Consider the following 16,966-nt stretch of genomic DNA (forward strand, 5'->3'; position numbering starts at 1 on the left):
AATAGGTATCTGGAATAAGTCTGATTCCATTGCACCTGGCAGAGCTTTCTAAACTCCTCTTGCAACAAAGAAGAGGAGCTTACCAACAGGGCTGTGCCATCAGGTGTTTGCTGGTGACCCTTCTAGCATGTTGCCTTGTAGTTGCTATATTCACCTTCTTGAGATGAAAGGGGAGGAAGAGGAGGACAGAGATGCACGGCTTTACCTTTTTTCAGTTGCCTACTTTAGAAGTCCTCGGATACTATACCTCTGTAAAGGCTTTCCTTAATTTTACCTGGACACATGAGTTATATACTTGCAAGAACCCTGAATATAAACTGTAAGACATACTAAAGTAATTGTCTACCCAGCCCCGAATCTGACAGTAGGATATCAAAGTCCAAAATCTAAATACGAGTACTCTTCTGTGGGGAAGATGTGTGTTTTTAAAGTTATATGCTTGGTCTCCTTTTTGAGATTTTTTTTGTATTCCTTTCCCAGAAAGAATGATTGTGGTGACTGACCAGTTGTAAACTGTTTTCTCCCTCAATTGTAAACCAGCCATTTAGAGAAATAAAAGTGGACTTCCTTTCTTCACCATTACACACAGCCTGGCCACCAGATGCTATGATTGTGTTATTCTTTAACCCACCTTGCTTTTTTGACTTGTGTAAGTATCTTTTGAAATGAATAAATTAGTATAGTATTCATTTCCTTTTATGTATAGTCTTTAGCTCAATTGCAAAATAAGTGACATTTTCCTATGAGCAAATTTCCTTTATGGATCTATAGATAGATATTTTGTTGTTCTTGTTTTTAAAGAGATTCCTTCTCTGTCACCACTTCAGCTTCCCTAAAGTTGAATCTGCAGCCTCTGAAGGTGAGTGTAGGATCCACTAAGACAAGGGTCTCTTTTTCTTGGTGATAACCATCATCCCATCTCTCCAAAGTGGCATATTTATGTTATAAGCAGATTTGGAAAGATACTACAATTTTTTAAGTGAACTCTTTTACTTCCTTTATAAATGAGTATTCAGTGGACAGAAATTAAGATCCCTTCAGATTAGAGATAGATCCTCAAAACTGAAGTTGGACTAGAAATTCGATTGGGAAGGAAAATACAGCTCCAGCCATACCCAATAGATCTTGTCTTCCCGGTTTGCTTATTGATACTGTGGGCAGCCCCTTCTCTTTGTTAGAACATCTCCTAGATTGCAAACATGGTGTTACAGCAGCCAGCTCAGCTGAAAGTTGGAGAGTGTTAAATTTCTTTTATGGGGCTTTTAAATAAAAACATTTATTGATTTTTGTGATATAAAAATACACTTATTGAAATTTAGGAAATTACTAAGTATAAAAAAGGAAAACCACTATTAACTGATGAGACTTACTCATTTTGTTTCTCCTGACTTTCTTCTGTTACCCCACATGGGAAAGCCCAGAAAAAGCTTAAAAAAAAAAAAAAAAACAGACACAGCCATTCTCATTGTTTTACCGCATGTGTGGAGGACTGGGGTACAAGCCTGTGTGCCTATCCCTACTTTGGATTCCCTCAGGCAATGCCCTTTTCCCAGGCGGTCAGTCTGAAAATAATTCTCTTGATATATGTCTTTTAAGCCTGAACTAAGGATATGGAGTATGATCCAGAAGCCTATAGAGAGCTGCCTTGTTCGGTTTATTGGCAACTTCATCTCTAAAACTCATTTGATCTTTTAAGCCCTTAAACACCATTAAGGACACTTGAAGCATATTCATACTCACGAAGAGCTTTCTGTTTAGGTGGACTTTTTAACATGACCATAAGGAAACCCACACCCAAAAAGAATGAGGTACTTTCAAAGGCCAAAGGAAAAGCAGAGAAAAAAACAAAGCAAAAGCAAAACCGATGAAATGAACCTAAATGTGAATTAGGGGTCCTGGAAATCAGAGTTCCCTTAGTACAACTGCGCAAACGTCTCCCCCTAAAAATGTAGCTCTCTGCTCCTCAGCTAAGATCCAGAAGCTTTGTATTCCATAGGAGACTCTTGGTGGGTAAAGCCGAAAGCTGCAGCCCTTTCAAGGTCTTGTTCTTTCCTTTGCTCTCCTCCTTGGTGGCAGCATGGCTGGGAGCTGTATCCTGAAGGACCTAGGTCCAAAACCAGTCATGAGGGGACTGTGGAGTGGCAGCGGGAGCTGGCCAGAGCTCCTCTCATCCTCGGCGTCCCGGGTCATTGCTGGGCTGTGCAGTCTTCCCCCGTCGCTTCATGATCCTCCCCGGTTTATCTTATTTTTGCCCAGTCTGTATGTACTCTTAGGTTTTTTTCTTTTCTTTTTATAGTACAGGTAATTTTCTGATCCCAGGTTTGGTGAATGTGTTAACACTGCTTTGTGAATAAATAAACGAGTGATCAGCTGAACGGTTGCAATTGTAGAATTCTGTTGTATGTAATGTACATATGGAGAGAGAATGTATTTTGTTCATTTTCTTAATAAAAAGTTATATATGGACACTACAAGATGGCTCCTGTGTTTGTTGAAACCACCTTTGAAGTCAGCTTTTTAAAATGTTTACATACTTTGAATGTGTTGTATTTTTCTTTCAAAAAGCTGAGTTTTGTTCAGGCTTCCAAAGATGAAAACGATACGCACCGCAGAAGGGCCTTTTGGTGTTTTCCTTTGAGACAGTGCCGAAGTAAAGAAGTTCTGATGGATCTCGCAAAGTTTCCTGGAGAAGTTTCCATTTTTAAAGAATACTGGTAAGTTATTTCATAAGATGGTGTCTTTTATCCCCCATTGATGACCAGCCCTATTTGATCTGTTTTGTAAACTGGATTTGTGTTTCCCAGGTTTCCTTTCAGGGAGACATACCTGTATAGATTAAGAACTAGAAGAAAACTGTAGAAAAGATAGGAAAGAGAGTTGGAGTTGTTAGAAAGTTTTGAAAGATTCTAGATCCGCTGTCCCTAATAAAGGGGAAAGAACTTTAAGGGCTGAACCTTGGAAAAAATAAACTCAGATATGGCGAACAAAGATCATGAGTTCTCCAGATGGGCTCAACAGGACCTCCTCTTGACCCTTTTCATGTCCTGCTCTCATTTACATTCTCAGGTTTCCAATCCTGCATTCTGACAGCATTAGCTGTCAACTGATTTTGTCCAAAATCGGGATTTTGTTTTCTCAATTTATAAATCAAATAATGCCTCTTACTACATACCTTTCATTTTTAGAATGTGCTTTGATTTGAGCATGGCTCATAAGTAACATTTTTGTTTTTCAAACAGAAAAACATGATGTGCGGTGATCAGGTAAGAAATTGGCCTTTCCAGGGGTGCCAGGTGGCTTAGTCGGCTAAGCATCAGACTCTTGATTTCAGCTCAGGTCATGATCTGACGTTTCTTGCGTTCGAGCCCCACACTGGGCTCCAGGCTGACAGTTCAGAGCCTGCTTGGGATTCTCTCTGTCTCTCTCTCTCCCCCTCCGCCCCCCCTTCCCTCTTTTTTCCCTTCCCTTGATCACTCTGTCTCTCTCAAAACAAAGAAACAAAAAAAATAGAGCAAGCTCTTAAAAATACTTAAAAAACAAAAAAAGAAATTAGCTTTTACTTGGTTGATTCTCCAGAGAATTAACTCAAAAGGCTCAAAATGTGGGACATGACTTGCTCTCTCTCAACACATATTGACCTCTGGTGGGAAGATAAGCCAAGAGAGCTTTATGGTGAAGCCTTGACGGCAGCTGCCCACACACCAACAGGAGCTGGCTGTGCCCCCTCTCGAGAGAGCCCCTGCTCCACCAGCGGCAGCCAGCTCCAGCAGGGGGTGGCCATGTGTGCCCACACTCGCATGCTTAGAAAGTCAGCTGTGGAAATGGAGAAAATCTTTTCCTCATTAAGGAGGGCAACATGATTTACTACCAGTCCTTCAGCCAACTGCTGGCCCTCCTGAAGTTAGTCCCTGCTTAGGCTTAAGGACTAGCCACTTAGGTTCCCCCTTTCCTTTAGCACCACATATGCCCCGTGTTTCACCTTTAAGGTCTCGGAAGAAAAGGGAGAAATCTGGCTTTCTGTTGCACATAGAAGATGGGACAGTAGAACACGATGCCTGAAACCTCTATCATTCTTACTCTGAAACTTCTGATGTTCACAGAGGAAACACACCCCCCCCCCCAGCAAGCCCTCACCGAGGCAGAGCAAAGGCAGTTACATCCTTTGCAGAAACGTTATTACAGGGAAGAGGGGAAAGCTATAGGTGCCTGTGCACTGCTGTGCCAGTAGGTCTTGGTATTTGGCAAATCCCAAGCAGGGAAATCAGGGCACTTGGCAAGATCTGTAGCGCACATAGGTACAGCCGCCCTCTGAAAGCTTGGGCACAGGATGGGTAGCCCAGGGCAGTCACGAGTCCTAGGATTACGTCCAGATCCAGCAGGAACTTCTGTGTGGCACTGGGCACTCTCAAGTCTTCTGCCTCACTTTCTCCATCTCCTAAGTAAATGTTGGCAGCAGATCCTGTTTGCCAGGATCCCACTGATTCTTAAATCTGTAAAATGGCAAGGCCTTTAAAAAATACTATCTCAGTATGTATCACATGTTAATTATAGTACCAGTCCTATTATTACTTTTTTCCCTTAGGATTCCCTTAGGATACAGAAGTAAGTGGTTTGGGACCGAGCTGGTAGGATGGGAGGTGAGGGGACGTGTGAGGGGATTGGGGGGGCGTGAGTGACAGAGGCCTAGCGCGCTAGAAAGGACTACTGAGTGAGTGCTTCTTGGTTGGCCGGGAGCAGGGTGAATGACCTATTCAGGAAGAGAATGGAGCCTCGGAGCCTCAGGTCTAATATGTGGCCAGCGATAAACTGTGAGTCATTCTCTTCTTAGAACAGTGTGCCTCTGGCATGGCCAAGGGGCCTGCTTGAGTTCCTTTCTGTATTCTTGGCCCACTCTTGAAGCTAACCTCAAAATACCCCTTGTCCCAACTCGCCACGGTTAAAAGAGTGATAACTGGCTTTCAGAACTCCCCTACAAAAAAGCAAAATCATATCGTAACAGTGTGTTCTAGAAATGTACCTTGTTGCGGGAACCCTGGCATTAATGTGTAAGACTGAAGAGAAACTCAAGGACTCACACTAACCCCTTACATAGCAGTGTCATGTCAGAATCCTTTGTCACGGTACCTAATTTCTACCTATTGGTAGAGAAGTGCCAATTCCCAAACAAGAAATGTAAAAAATGTTTTATAAACTGTAAGATGCCAGGCAAAGAGAAGAGATTGTTGTATAGCAACATGAAAGTGGACCTAGAGTCATCTGTTTACCTTGTGAAGATGGGAGAGTTTTCCCCTTCCAGTGAGGAATGGATAGGTAGAGAATACCACCCCAGGAGAGGGAATCAGGAGGGGTTTTGAGGGCTTCCTTTCCCAAACTTTCATCTTCACTAACATCTCTATAGACAAGGGACAGGGGAGAGGCTTCTTGGGACAAGTAAACACCCTTTTGTGAGCAGTAACAGGGCCAGGACAGAACTTATTTTTTTATACTTTTATTTGTTTTGTCTCCATGCCAGTGTTTCATACCTGACCAGGGCTCAAGGGTCTTTAGTGGTGGGTGATTCATAATTGTTATCTGAGGCAGAAGTGGAGGAAAGGAGGAAGGTGGAACATTGATAAAAGTGTGAGTGAAAATTCAGTTCCAATCACTCCAACAACCCAAGATAATCTGGAGAGCCATCGTCACCTCCAGGATCCCCTTCCTTTCTTTGAGCTTCCCCCACTTTCTCTGCATCCCCATCTCGCGGAAGAGCAGGAGGGCGCTGCACTCCCCAGAGCGCCTCATATCTTGGGTATTTCAGCAATGAGCCTCACACACACGGGAAGAACACAAGCCAATCAGTCAAGTCCAACCAACAGGGCTTGAACCAGCTTATACAAAAGCACTTTAATTGACAGTATACAATTTTCCAAAATATACTTTTGTAAGAAAATGGCAATAATTAAGTATAGTCTTTACAAACAAGTCTCTCAGTAAATTCCAGTGTACTTTAGACCCCTGTCCATGAAGACACACGCTCCCGCAGTCTCCTGGGCAAACTATTTGACATTCACTAATCACAAAAGACACCTCAAATAGTAATTTCCTCCCTTCCACTCAGTATTGGGTTTTCGCCAACCTGAGCCGAGCTGCTAGTGAGTGATGAATAGGCCATCGCTTTCCTCTCGCCCCCTCTGCCTTCCCCTAGCCTGTTTCCTTTGAGCCTCAGTCCTACCAGTAGAAGATCCAGATCAGAGCTCATAACTGTGTTGACAGAAAAGCTTACCGTTCATTTAAGTCTGAGACCTAAGTAACTCAGGGGAAGAGAAGGACAGTGATGTTTCCCACTGCTGTCCTCACATCCTCCCTAGCCTTGCTGCAGGGTAAGATCTGAGAAGGGCATTCGGTGTCATTCTGGTAGCTGTCCTTAATTTCCTGATTCCTTCTAAGGCCCACAGCACTGGTGTTTTAATCCTGTTTCTGTCACTAACCATGTGATTTTGGCCAAGTCACTCTCTCTTTCTGCACTTCGGTGTCTTTTTCTGTAAAAACAAAACAAAGGTTGGACTCAGTCTCTAAAAGCCTCTCCCTAGGACTAGAGTGTCACTTTCTAACAAGTGCATATGGACTCCAAGCCTGTGATAGGCTAGAATTTAGCTGAGGAGGGGGAGTGAGAGTCATATTTAAAAATAAAGATGCCTGATCTGTAAGACAAACTTTGTCATCAGCTTGTCTTATATTTCATTTTTCATTAAAGAAAAAACTTGTCATTTTTAGTGAAATAGACATTTACATTCCTGTTTCAGAGGGGGGGGCTAAAAGCCACCTCACTTAACAAATGTTTTTACAATGTGTATTCACTTAAAGCAGTGCACGGTGGATTAACGTGTGGCTGCTGTATTTACATTATCAAGACGTATAGCTGTATCAGCCTGGACTCGTTCTTCCAAGTTTCTCCAGTATCTTGTCAAAAAGGTTACAGCTCAGGTGATTTAAATAAACTTCCTGCCTGCTTTCCTTATCAAGAGGGGGCAAAAGAATCTGGCGCCTAGACTAGATTCAACCCGTATTCTGTCCTGCGATGCAGAGCCTGCTCTGTACCTCCTCCCGGAGCACCGCCCCTCCCCGTTCGCAGGGGAGCGCGCATCCGGCTCGGTTCCATCCAGTCATCAGCCATGGCTTCTGGCCTTTTACCCACCTTAGGGAAACCAATCTGCCATTGACGTAAAGTTTATCACCTCTCTGTGGTGCAGCCTATTGAAAGTCATGCTGAGTTCCTGCTGTTCTCTCTTCTCAGCCCCAGCATCTGACTTACCAGACAGCATTTAGAACCCAGTGTAGATGTGGGAGAAAGAGGAGCTTTGCACATGCGTGGCTGTATGGCCCTTGACCCAGAGGTCTAGTGGCAAGAGCAAGCCCAGGCAAGGTACTGGATTCTAAAGTTGCCCTAAAAGGCCAGTGTAACCCAGTCTGGATGCACCAAAAAGGAGCCTGTGAACCAGCCCAAAGCCTCCCAAGGCTCCTCTTGGACAGAAAAGAAACATAGTCATTCCTCTTGCCCAAGTATAATTTTCACTCTAGTCCTTGCCAGACATCGTCTCTCTCCCTAAGAGGCCTTGGGGGTTATAGCCTTTGCTCTATTTGTGGAGGCAAAGTTGCGGTCTCTTGTCTGAAGGCCTGGCTGGTAAAATGTGACCCAGAATCAGCAAAGGAGCAGTAATCCAGCCTGGCCTCTTCCACAGAAACCCGCTGGGTGGAAAGAACCAAATGCTGGGCAGGAAGGAAGCGAACAGATCTCTTCTCAGTGTAACAAGATTTCTTCTGGTCTTTCCCCAAACAAGCATTGTTCTCCATCCTGCCAACTGCCAAATGCTGGAGGATCAGTGCAAATGCTTTTGGTTCCTTGTTAGCATCTCTCCAGCTCTTAGAAACTTGCTGGAGGCCCTACTTGAACTCCTGGCATTTCTTTTCCCCTAAGATAACAAAGGCCAAAGGCTATGCCAGGGAAGGACAGAGATCTTCCCTCACTAAGCTCCTTGAAAAAAAAAAAAAAAAAAGCTATCCTAAAGCAGACCGCCTATTTCATCAGGACCATCAGAGCCTGGGCCTCCAGGCTCTGAGGTTCTGACCTACGCTCTGAAAATTACCTTACCACTTTCAGTCTCTGAAGCAGTTCTGCTAATCTTCCTAGTTGGTGTCAGGAAGTCATACCCAGAAACGAGAGACAGCGGGCAAAGTTCCGCATGGGCTTCCCTTTTCCCAGAAAACCAGATTAAACCTCCCTCTGCCCAGTCCTCAGGTGCCTTCTGCTTGGGAGCTGACCGCTGAGCTCCCTCTAAACCCCTCCTCCATGGTGCTGCTTCCCTGAGATGCCACCAGAAACCGCAGAACTGGGGTAGCCCTGCTAAGGGCAGAGAAGGGGACATGGCCAGGCCCAGCTCAGTGCCAGAACAGCGAGAGGTCACCGGGAACCCCACAGCCCTTCCCCCCCCCAAGCTGCCCCTGTGCACCTGAAGATGCATCACACTTTCTAGGCCTTTCTTGCACTATGGCACAGGAGAACCAGAAATCAGGGAGAATGGTTAATTGTAAAGTCTCCCAACGGCTGGAGCTTTGGCTTTGGGCAGTAGGAGGCTGGACTAAAACACAAACAAATACAACAAAACTCTCAGCAACTTGTAAAAGTCCCTGAGTTTCCTATGGAACCGAGAGTAAAGCCTATCGTTCCTGTCAATCGATTGTCTATGAAGACACCTCTCTGTGGACTGGGCCCCGGGAAAGTCTGCCCCCAGCTATCATTCTTGCCAGGTCTCAAATGGATTCCCCAGCGTGGGTCCTAACCCCACTGGCTGAGCACTGAACGACAAAATAGAAGCACTTGGCCTGCATAGCTACTGCAGACTCTAGTTCCCGGTGGGAGTAGGAAGCCAAGCAAGTTCCCGGGAGCCCCTTCAAAGAGTGCCCTGGGCGCTGGGCCAGGACCCATCTTCACCCGCAGGTGCATCCCTGAAGCAGACCTCGCTCACATGGGAGTCTGGTGCAGGTGGAGTCCCACTCGAATGCAAGGAAGCCAGAATCCAGGACAAGGGGTTCAAAGTCATGAATGACCTGTGTGAGTCCCAGTGGCCCTTGGGACAGGGTGGGGAGGCGGGCAAAAAGGGGACGGGAACACTGGGAGGCGAGGCTGGGGGACAGGAGATAAGACAGCTTGGACCCGTACTTTCAAGGAACCAGGTCATCCCAAGGCAGGATCTGGCGCTGCTGTCCCTTCTGTCCCACTGGGGGAGGATCGGAGGGGAGGGCGCAGGGTGGTGGCAGCGGTGGGGCGGGGTGGCAGCACACTCCAGACCAGGAGAGGGAATATGGTGTCATCCTGTCACCAGGGACTGTGTGAGCTGGACCTTACACCCCCGGTCAGGCCTCAGTCCCCTCGTATGTGAGGTGAAGGGATCCTACTAGATGGTCATGTCGGGGAGCTCCCGCTCACCTTCCAGCGGTCCTGAGCTCAGGCACTAGTGGGTTATCTTACAAGACGAATCTAGACAGAATGCGACTTGTTCAGTCTGAAAAGGGGAAATTAAGGCCCTGTGGGGTAGGGAGGAGGGAGCCTTCAAGTCTCCTTCCCTCACCAGTCTCTCCCTCAGCTGGGAAGGACTTTCCTCCCCTGTCCGAATGGCACTTGAGGTGGCTCAGTCTGGAGCGCTGTGGCACTGTCGGGGGCCACCTGCAGACCTGATTAGAGGTGCGTGTCTTCCTCCTCGTCCAGGTCATCCTTGGTCAGGTTGTCCAGGGGGACGATCCAGCTGTCCCCCAGCTCCCCATTAAGGTTGACCACCTTTTTCTCCTGCATCTCTGAGGAGGTCTCCATCACTTCCAGTGTGGGGTTGTCATGGTAACCATTCTCCACGGTCTGCAGCTCCTCCGTGAGTCGTTGCTAGGACAGGGACGATGACCCAAGAAGAAAGGGCAACGTTTAAGGGCCTGCAGCCTTCCTGTTACACATGTAGCCCCACAATCTAGGAGCCCCTGGTTGGGCTAATGTGCACATTAAGTGCTCCCGGAGGTCATCGTGGCTACCGGCCTTGCCCAGAACCCTAGAATTCCCAGCTCACTTGACCTTTCCCCTACTGGCAAATCCATGAAGTCCGCGGAAACAGACTCTGAGTCCTCTGATCTCTCTCCTCCATTCCTTCCCTCCAAACCTTACTGTCCAGGCATCTGCCTCACTCCACCCGCTGTACTGAATCAGGAAGGACTGGAATTGACTTTCATCAGGCCGGGTGACCCAGGACCCCTCCAAGGCCGAGCAAGATGGGTGCGGCATGACCTACAGCCGTCTCGGCTGCAGACAGGAGCCACCTGGAGACCGCACTCTCCTCTCGGCTTTGGCCGAGACACAACCTGGGTCACACAGTCGAGTCACCTAGGAAGCTCTGAACATTCAGATTCAGATTGTTTCAACTGGCGTGTGAGGAGGTGGGTATGGGAATTTCTCTACCTGTCCCCACAGCGTGCCACCAGGGGTGAGGACGACGTGTCCAGATGGGCCAGTCAGGATGGGAATTGAGGAAGGTGGGTAAAACACGCGGTCAGACATGTATGGCAAGGTCCCTTATTTCAGGGAACCCTCAGAGCAGCTCTGCGGGGTGAACATTCTCCCCACGTGCAGATGAGAAACCGGGACCAGGGCGTACCCGCGGCCATGCGGGTGACAGGAGGCCGAGCTAGGGCTTTACCCCAAGTCTGACTCCACAGCCCACGATCTTCCCTTCCCCTCCGTGGAACTCTCCAGTTCCCCCGTAACTTCGCAGTTCCTGTAAGGGGCGGTCACTGCCTGTCAGAAGGGGTCCACGGCCCCCTCACTCTCCTCGAATATGGGGGTGATGGGGTGAAGGCATCTGGTGAAGCGGCCCGTTTCCCTGGCGAGGGGGGCGAAGCCCTCACCTGGTCTTTCCTCTGGGAGAGGCGCTGGTGGCAGCAGCCGTAGAGGGCGGCGACCAGGAGCAGGAAGGAGGCCATGCAGACGATGGTGATGATGAGGGGCATGCTGAACCGGTCCTCCGTCTCTTCGGGCGGCCCTTGGTCCCCAAGCCTCATGTTACTGACACCCGCCTGCCAGGAAGGAGTAGGTTATGTGGCAGAAAACGGAACGTAGGTCGCTCACGATCAGTTACAAGCCCTTCTGCTTGGCATCTGCTGGGGGACTGATTCTGTCACCCGACCGTCCCGTCTAATCGTCCCTGCGAGGCTCCTCTACGATGAGAAGCGCTGCAGAGCAGAGTAACTGTGGACTTCGGGAACTGGGCCTCAGCCCCGCACACGGGAGGGGCCCGCTTACCTCCTTCAGCTCGTCCCATTTGTCTTTCAGCGATTCATACACGTCCGTGGGCCGGAGGCTTGCTGTGGGGAGGAGAGGCGTTGCTAGTGGTGCAGCTCACAGTGACCTGAGCGGGACGGACATGCCCCCCAAGAGGACGTGCCGTACCCCAGCCTCCTGAGTGCAGTCTCTCTCGGAGTGACCCTTCCTAGGGAACTGGGGAAGCACCAGCCCTCCTCGTGGCTCCTGAGCCGTCAGCCCCTGCCCTATGCCCACCCCCCGTAGGCCTCGGCGCCTCCTCCCCTCAACTCACTCTGGATAGTGATTCCTTTGATCGCCACCGCCTGGACCTCTGGAATAGGTGCCAGCTGTATGTGGCACTCATCTTGAGCTGGGTTGAAGGTGGCTTTTGCTGCTCTGCACAGCAGTCTGACCAGTTTGTCATCCGAGAAGTTCTTCGCCTGACATGGGGAGACAAGGGATTCCTCAGGGATCAGAACAGCAGCCTAGGCTTTGCAGGGAGCCCATCAGACCCAAGGTCAGGAGAAGGCTGTTGCCTGGTGTGAACCCACTTCTCTCTTCCCTCAACTGGGGCCACTCCCAGGCCTGGAAGATGTCACAGGTTAGGTGCCGAGCTGGGCCAGTCCCTGCCTTCTCGGACTCCTGCGCATCTCTTCCCGGGTCCCCTCTCCCCGTTTATCGTGTCTATGGCTGAACAATACCTTTCACCTAACGGCCCTCTTTTCTCCCTTCAGGGGTCACCAGAGGTCACGACCTAATGCCCTTAGCATCTCCCCAGAAGGGCCTGTGGAAGCCCTTCCCAGCAACCACTGCCACCCCCTCCCCAGCCCCACCCTCAGGCTCTCTCAACCTTCCAGATGTTGACGCCCAGTTCAAAGACCCCAGGGGGGAAGCCCCAGCTCTCAGCCCAAGGATATCTATCCCAAACTGGAAACACGCACACCCTTCCCTAAACTAAGATGCTGACCACAAAGCCATAAACAACAGGCTGACGGAAAAAGGCAAGGCCGTCACTGAACAGGGCATTGTGGGTGATCTTGAAGATGCACATGGGGACATCTTGGAAGGGGGTCTTCTGTACCGCTAAAGAGACAGAGTATGGCTGACATGGCTTTAGGGCTGAGAGTGAGGAAGAAAAGCGTGGACAGCTTTTACCAGGTCTGGCCATGTCACCTAGAGGCACAAGCTCGTGTTTCTCTGACCTGATTGTGGAATAAGGTACAGAGATGGATGAAGTAAAGGACTGGTGGTGTGGCTCACCTCAGGAACCCCACAAACCATCCTTAGGTTTCTACCTGGGATTTCCTAGGCTTCCCAATTCCTCAGCCTGACATGAGGCAGAGATACGGGACTTCCAACCCTCCTTTTACAGCACACTGGGGGGAAAAACGCTTCTCCCAACCAAGCACACAACCTGGCAAGTTTCAGTGAAAAAGAGGGCCTGAGAATGGCTGGGCATGCGTCAGTGGGATTCTTGAGCCTTGTCCAATAAGCCCAAGGCCAGGGCAGCACCGTTCCCTTTAAAACTCTGGTCTTGGGGCGCCTGGGTGGCTCAGTCGGTTAAGCGTCCGACTTCGGCCCAGGTCATGATCTCACGGTTCGTGGGTTCAAGCCCCGCATCAGGCTCTGTGCTGACAGCCAGTTCAGAGCCTGGAGCCTGTTTCAGATTCTTTCTCCCTCTCTGTGACCCTCCCCTGTTTATGCTGTCTGTCTGTCTCTCTCTCTCTCTCTCAGAAATAAATAAAACATTAAAAAATAATAATAAAACTGATCTAAATGCATGCTTTTGTAAAATTCACTTGGAAAATCCCAGCAAACGAACACCCAAAGGAAAAACAACTGTTTAAAAAAAAAAAATACAGGTGGTATTAAAATGTTGTAAACCCACATTTGCCGTCCTTTAGAAAGCCAGTCTTGGGGCGCCTGGGTGGCTCAGTTGGTTAGGCGTCCGACTTCGGCTCAGGTCATGATCTCACAGTTTGTGGGTTCAAGCTCCGCGTCGGGCTCTGTGCTGACAGCCAGCTCAGAGCCTGGAACCTGTTTCGGATTCTGTGTCTCCCTCTCTCTCTGACCCTCCCCTGCTCACGTGGTCTCTCTCTCTCAGAAATAAATAAAACATCGGGGGGAAGAAAAAAAAAAAAAAAGCCAGTCTTAATTCCGTTCTACTTTCTAGGGGGTGTTTGCAAAAAGTCACTGACCAGGAGGGGGCAGCCGTGAGCCACTCATCAGCTGCACTCACAGGTGCCAGCAGAAGGGAGCAGCAACCTGGGCAAATCGGACACGCCCTTTCCGGAAAATGGAGCGACAGGCAGGCTGACACCCCCACCTCAGGACACACATACCACCCTGAGTGCTGGCAGTCGCTCCCCACTGCTTAGGAACTGACTCCTCAGGCTAGAAGGAGATTATCTCCATGCTGTTCATCCACTGAGGCCGTCAGATGAACCAGCAAATATAAAACCAGACTATTAGAGCCGGAAAAGTTAGGCAGACTGAGTCTCTCATTTTCAACCGGAGCCTCTGAAGACCAAAGAGATCGATTTAACTAAATCACAATCTGAACAAGAGGCAAACAGGAAGTAGGACTAAGGTCTCCAGACTCTGAGAACGTGAACAATTACACAGCGCCAAGCCCAGGAGACTGGGGTACTTCTGGCCCGGCAGCAGCCCCATGGACTTGACTGAGAGGAGTCTGAACTTCACTTTGTCCCTCCGTCAGCTGGAAGGGGCCACTTCCCACCAGGAAAAAAACAAGGGCAGGAAAATGAACACCCCATTCCCTTCTAGCTTCCCTAACCCTGCTGCTAAACTGCAGTTAGGGGGTGTAGTTGGGGGCAGAGCCTGGATTAGCAGGGTACTCACACAGGGGCTGGTCTTCGTGAAGTTCAAAATGAGCATCTTCTCAGTTGGATTCTCGGGATGTCCGCACTGTATCTAGAAGAAGCCACTGAGATTCACATTCAGGCTCAGCCTGGCAGGGTCTCATCACTAACTGCTCCCTCCCCCTGGCTGGGCCGGCCAAGCGACAGAGCCGGGTGCGTCCCTGGCTGTCCAGCTGTCTGGCAAAGCAAGGGAGAGAGGGGGGAGTGGCTGACTGCCTCTCACAGGCCTCGCCAGCGGCCCTGGTAGGGAAGGAAGATGAGAAACACCTCTTAGAGCCACCTTCCATCTGAGTCTGGTCTCTCTTACCCGTTCCACTGGCAGTGCCCCATCATTCCTAGGAGTCGAGGAAGGAGAAGACCTGCTGGAGTCGTGGCGGGTAGCTGGAGCCAAGTGAGTGCTGAACCCTCCAGGTCCCGTGACAGGAGATGTGGCCACAGGTCCCAAGGAAGGGCCTGCAGGCAGCAGAGCCTCCGACGAAGAGGTCCCAGGGATGGAGGAAGGGGTCCCAGGGACAGAGGAACGGGTCCCAGGGACGGAGGCAGGGGTCCCAGCGACGGAGGCAGGGGTCCCAGCGACGGAGGCAGGGGTCCCAGCGACGGAGGCAGGGGTCCCAGCGACGGAGGCAGGGGTCCCAGCGACGGAGGCAGGGGTCCCAGCGACGGAGGCAGGGGTCCCAGCGACGGAGGCAGGGGTCCCAGAGACGGAGGAAGGGGTCCTAGCGACGGAGGAAGGGGTCCCAGGGGCAGCTGGCACCTTGCTGGAATACTGCTGATTTCCTTGTGAGGTCACCAACGATGCTGTGATTGGGAAAGCAAAAGCTCTGAGAAAAGACGAGCAGGAGGCGCCTGGCTGGTTCAGTCCAAGACTGTGCAACTCTCGATTGCAGGGTAGTGAGTTTGAGTCCCACGTTGAGTATAGAGGATAGTCTCTCTTGTTCTTAGCTCCCTAAGGTTCTCTGATCTCTCCCACCCAGACTGCAGGCTGCAGTAATAAGCAAGGCCATGAGGAAGATGAGGTAAACACATGAAGTCAATTCCTATAACATATTCCAGGACGGGTAGACTGGATGAGCCAGTGTGAGGCCCAATAAAAGCAGTCACAATGGCAAACACATCAGCCACGAGAGCTAATGCTAACTGAGCACTACTTACACCATCGGAAGCATTGTCCCGAGTGCTTCCAAGTTACTTTCTTAGTTATTCCTCACCATACCCCTACGAAGATGGTGCCCTAATTAACCTATTATATAAATAAGGAAACTGAGGGGCACCTGGGTGTCTCAGTTGGTCAAGTGTCCAACTTCAGCTCAGGTCATGATCTCAGGGCTCGTGGGTTCAAGCCCCACATCGGGCTCTGTGCTGACAGCTCAGAGCCTGGAGCCTGCTTCAGATTCTACGTCTTGCTCTCTCTCTGCCCCTCCCCTGCTCACACTCTATCCCCTTCCCTCAAAAATAAACATTTTTTTTAAATGTAGGGGTGCCTCGGTGGCTCAGCCAGTTGGGCACCCAACTCTTGATTTTGGCTCTGGTCATTATCTTGCCGTTTTGTGCTTTAAAGCCCCAAATGACCTGAGCTTAACCAACAGTCTCCCAGGCACCGCTGCTCTGGAATACTTTTAATGCTCCACCCCTGCAATCACCCAAGTCTTACCCATGAACAGACCGTTGGCTTGCTTATGCACTCAACCGAGCAGGCCAAAACACCAAGCTCTCATCAGAATAACACAGCACTGTTGGCCTCTGCACGGCCCCGAAAGGGGACCCCGGGCCTGAATGAAGGCGGGGGTGTCACAGCGTGTAACCCTTAGCGTGAACTCTGTCCTCCAGCTGAGCAACTGTAGAGAACATAAGCATTCAGAAGTTCCTTCTTGCTTGGGGAGAAAAAAAGCGCATAACTTACCTGGCACGGTAGGCGCCCCCTGTAATGTGGAGCCGGGACTCTGACTGGTGCGTACACTACTTGAAGCTGTAGTGTTTTTGTCTGGTTCCTCAGGAGAGCTACCTGAGGGATTCGAAACAGCCGTTGCAGGGGGCTGCTGAGGACTTGCTGGGGCGGCCGTGGAAGGAGTGTGTGCGGTGCTGGCAGAGTTCATCAGTGGAGGCACTGTCTTCGGCGTCATGCCTTGAATGTTCGCGTGGTCGGTGGAAACACTGGGGCCACTCTGGGCTCCGGATCCGGCTGGCTGGCTGTGTGTGGTGTCGGGCTTCGTGGGCTTTAGGGTGGGTGAAGGTGTAGGCTGGCTTGAATCTTGAGTCTCTGGGCGATGAGTTGTGTGGGCCTCGGTCACTTTGACAGTGGTCGTGACAGCTTTGTTTTTCTGAGCTGGGTTTGAAGACGAGGCATTGGGTGACTTGCTGGTTGCGTCCAATGTGGGGACTGACGGCTCCGTTTTCTGAGTGAGTTTTGGGACCGTGCTTGCCAGGGGCGGGCTTATAATCTGCGTTCCATCACTGTTTTTGGCATCAGCCTGGATTGAGGTTGTGACATTCGCTGAGCCAGTAGTGCTCAAGTCGGCTGGTTAAAAGACAACACAGAAACGAGTCAGGGCATCAGCTACAAGTGTTTCTCTGCACATTTCCCAGCTCTTCCTGGGGACCCAGAGGCCTTGCCGTCATCCCTGCCATTTGCCTTGGCTAAAGGCCTGGGTCTTCGATGTACCCACACTCACTGAAGTTCAAGAAACCACTAAGTACCATAAGAGTGAAGCAGAGGAAGCCCCGGGAAATTCCGCAGAAGAGAAAGACCAAGCCACATAATGGCCCCGCACGG

At 50.0% G+C, this 16,966-nt stretch overlaps 1 protein-coding gene across 1 annotated transcript in view; it reads right to left on the minus strand.

Moving 5' to 3' along the window:
* Positions 1-5,512: 5,512 nt before the first annotated feature.
* The window catches only part of PODXL (podocalyxin like), a 58,597-nt gene continuing 47,143 nt past the window's right edge, over positions 5,513-16,966 (minus strand). The window contains exons 4-10 of the mRNA XM_039243078.1: positions 16,097-16,711; positions 14,504-14,994; positions 14,177-14,248; positions 11,607-11,754; positions 11,315-11,376; positions 10,921-11,088; positions 5,513-9,910 (exon numbers count right to left, since the gene is read on the minus strand). Of these exons, the coding sequence (XP_039099009.1) occupies positions 9,713-9,910; positions 10,921-11,088; positions 11,315-11,376; positions 11,607-11,754; positions 14,177-14,248; positions 14,504-14,994; positions 16,097-16,711 (1,754 nt within the window). The 3' untranslated portion in view covers positions 5,513-9,712. The remainder of the gene's footprint in view (positions 9,911-10,920; positions 11,089-11,314; positions 11,377-11,606; positions 11,755-14,176; positions 14,249-14,503; positions 14,995-16,096; positions 16,712-16,966) is intronic.

Source organism: Hyaena hyaena, unplaced genomic scaffold (assembly GCF_003009895.1).
Source record: "Hyaena hyaena isolate Hyena2069 unplaced genomic scaffold, ASM300989v1 scaffold_8, whole genome shotgun sequence".
Lineage (NCBI taxonomy): Eukaryota > Metazoa > Chordata > Mammalia > Carnivora > Hyaenidae > Hyaena > Hyaena hyaena.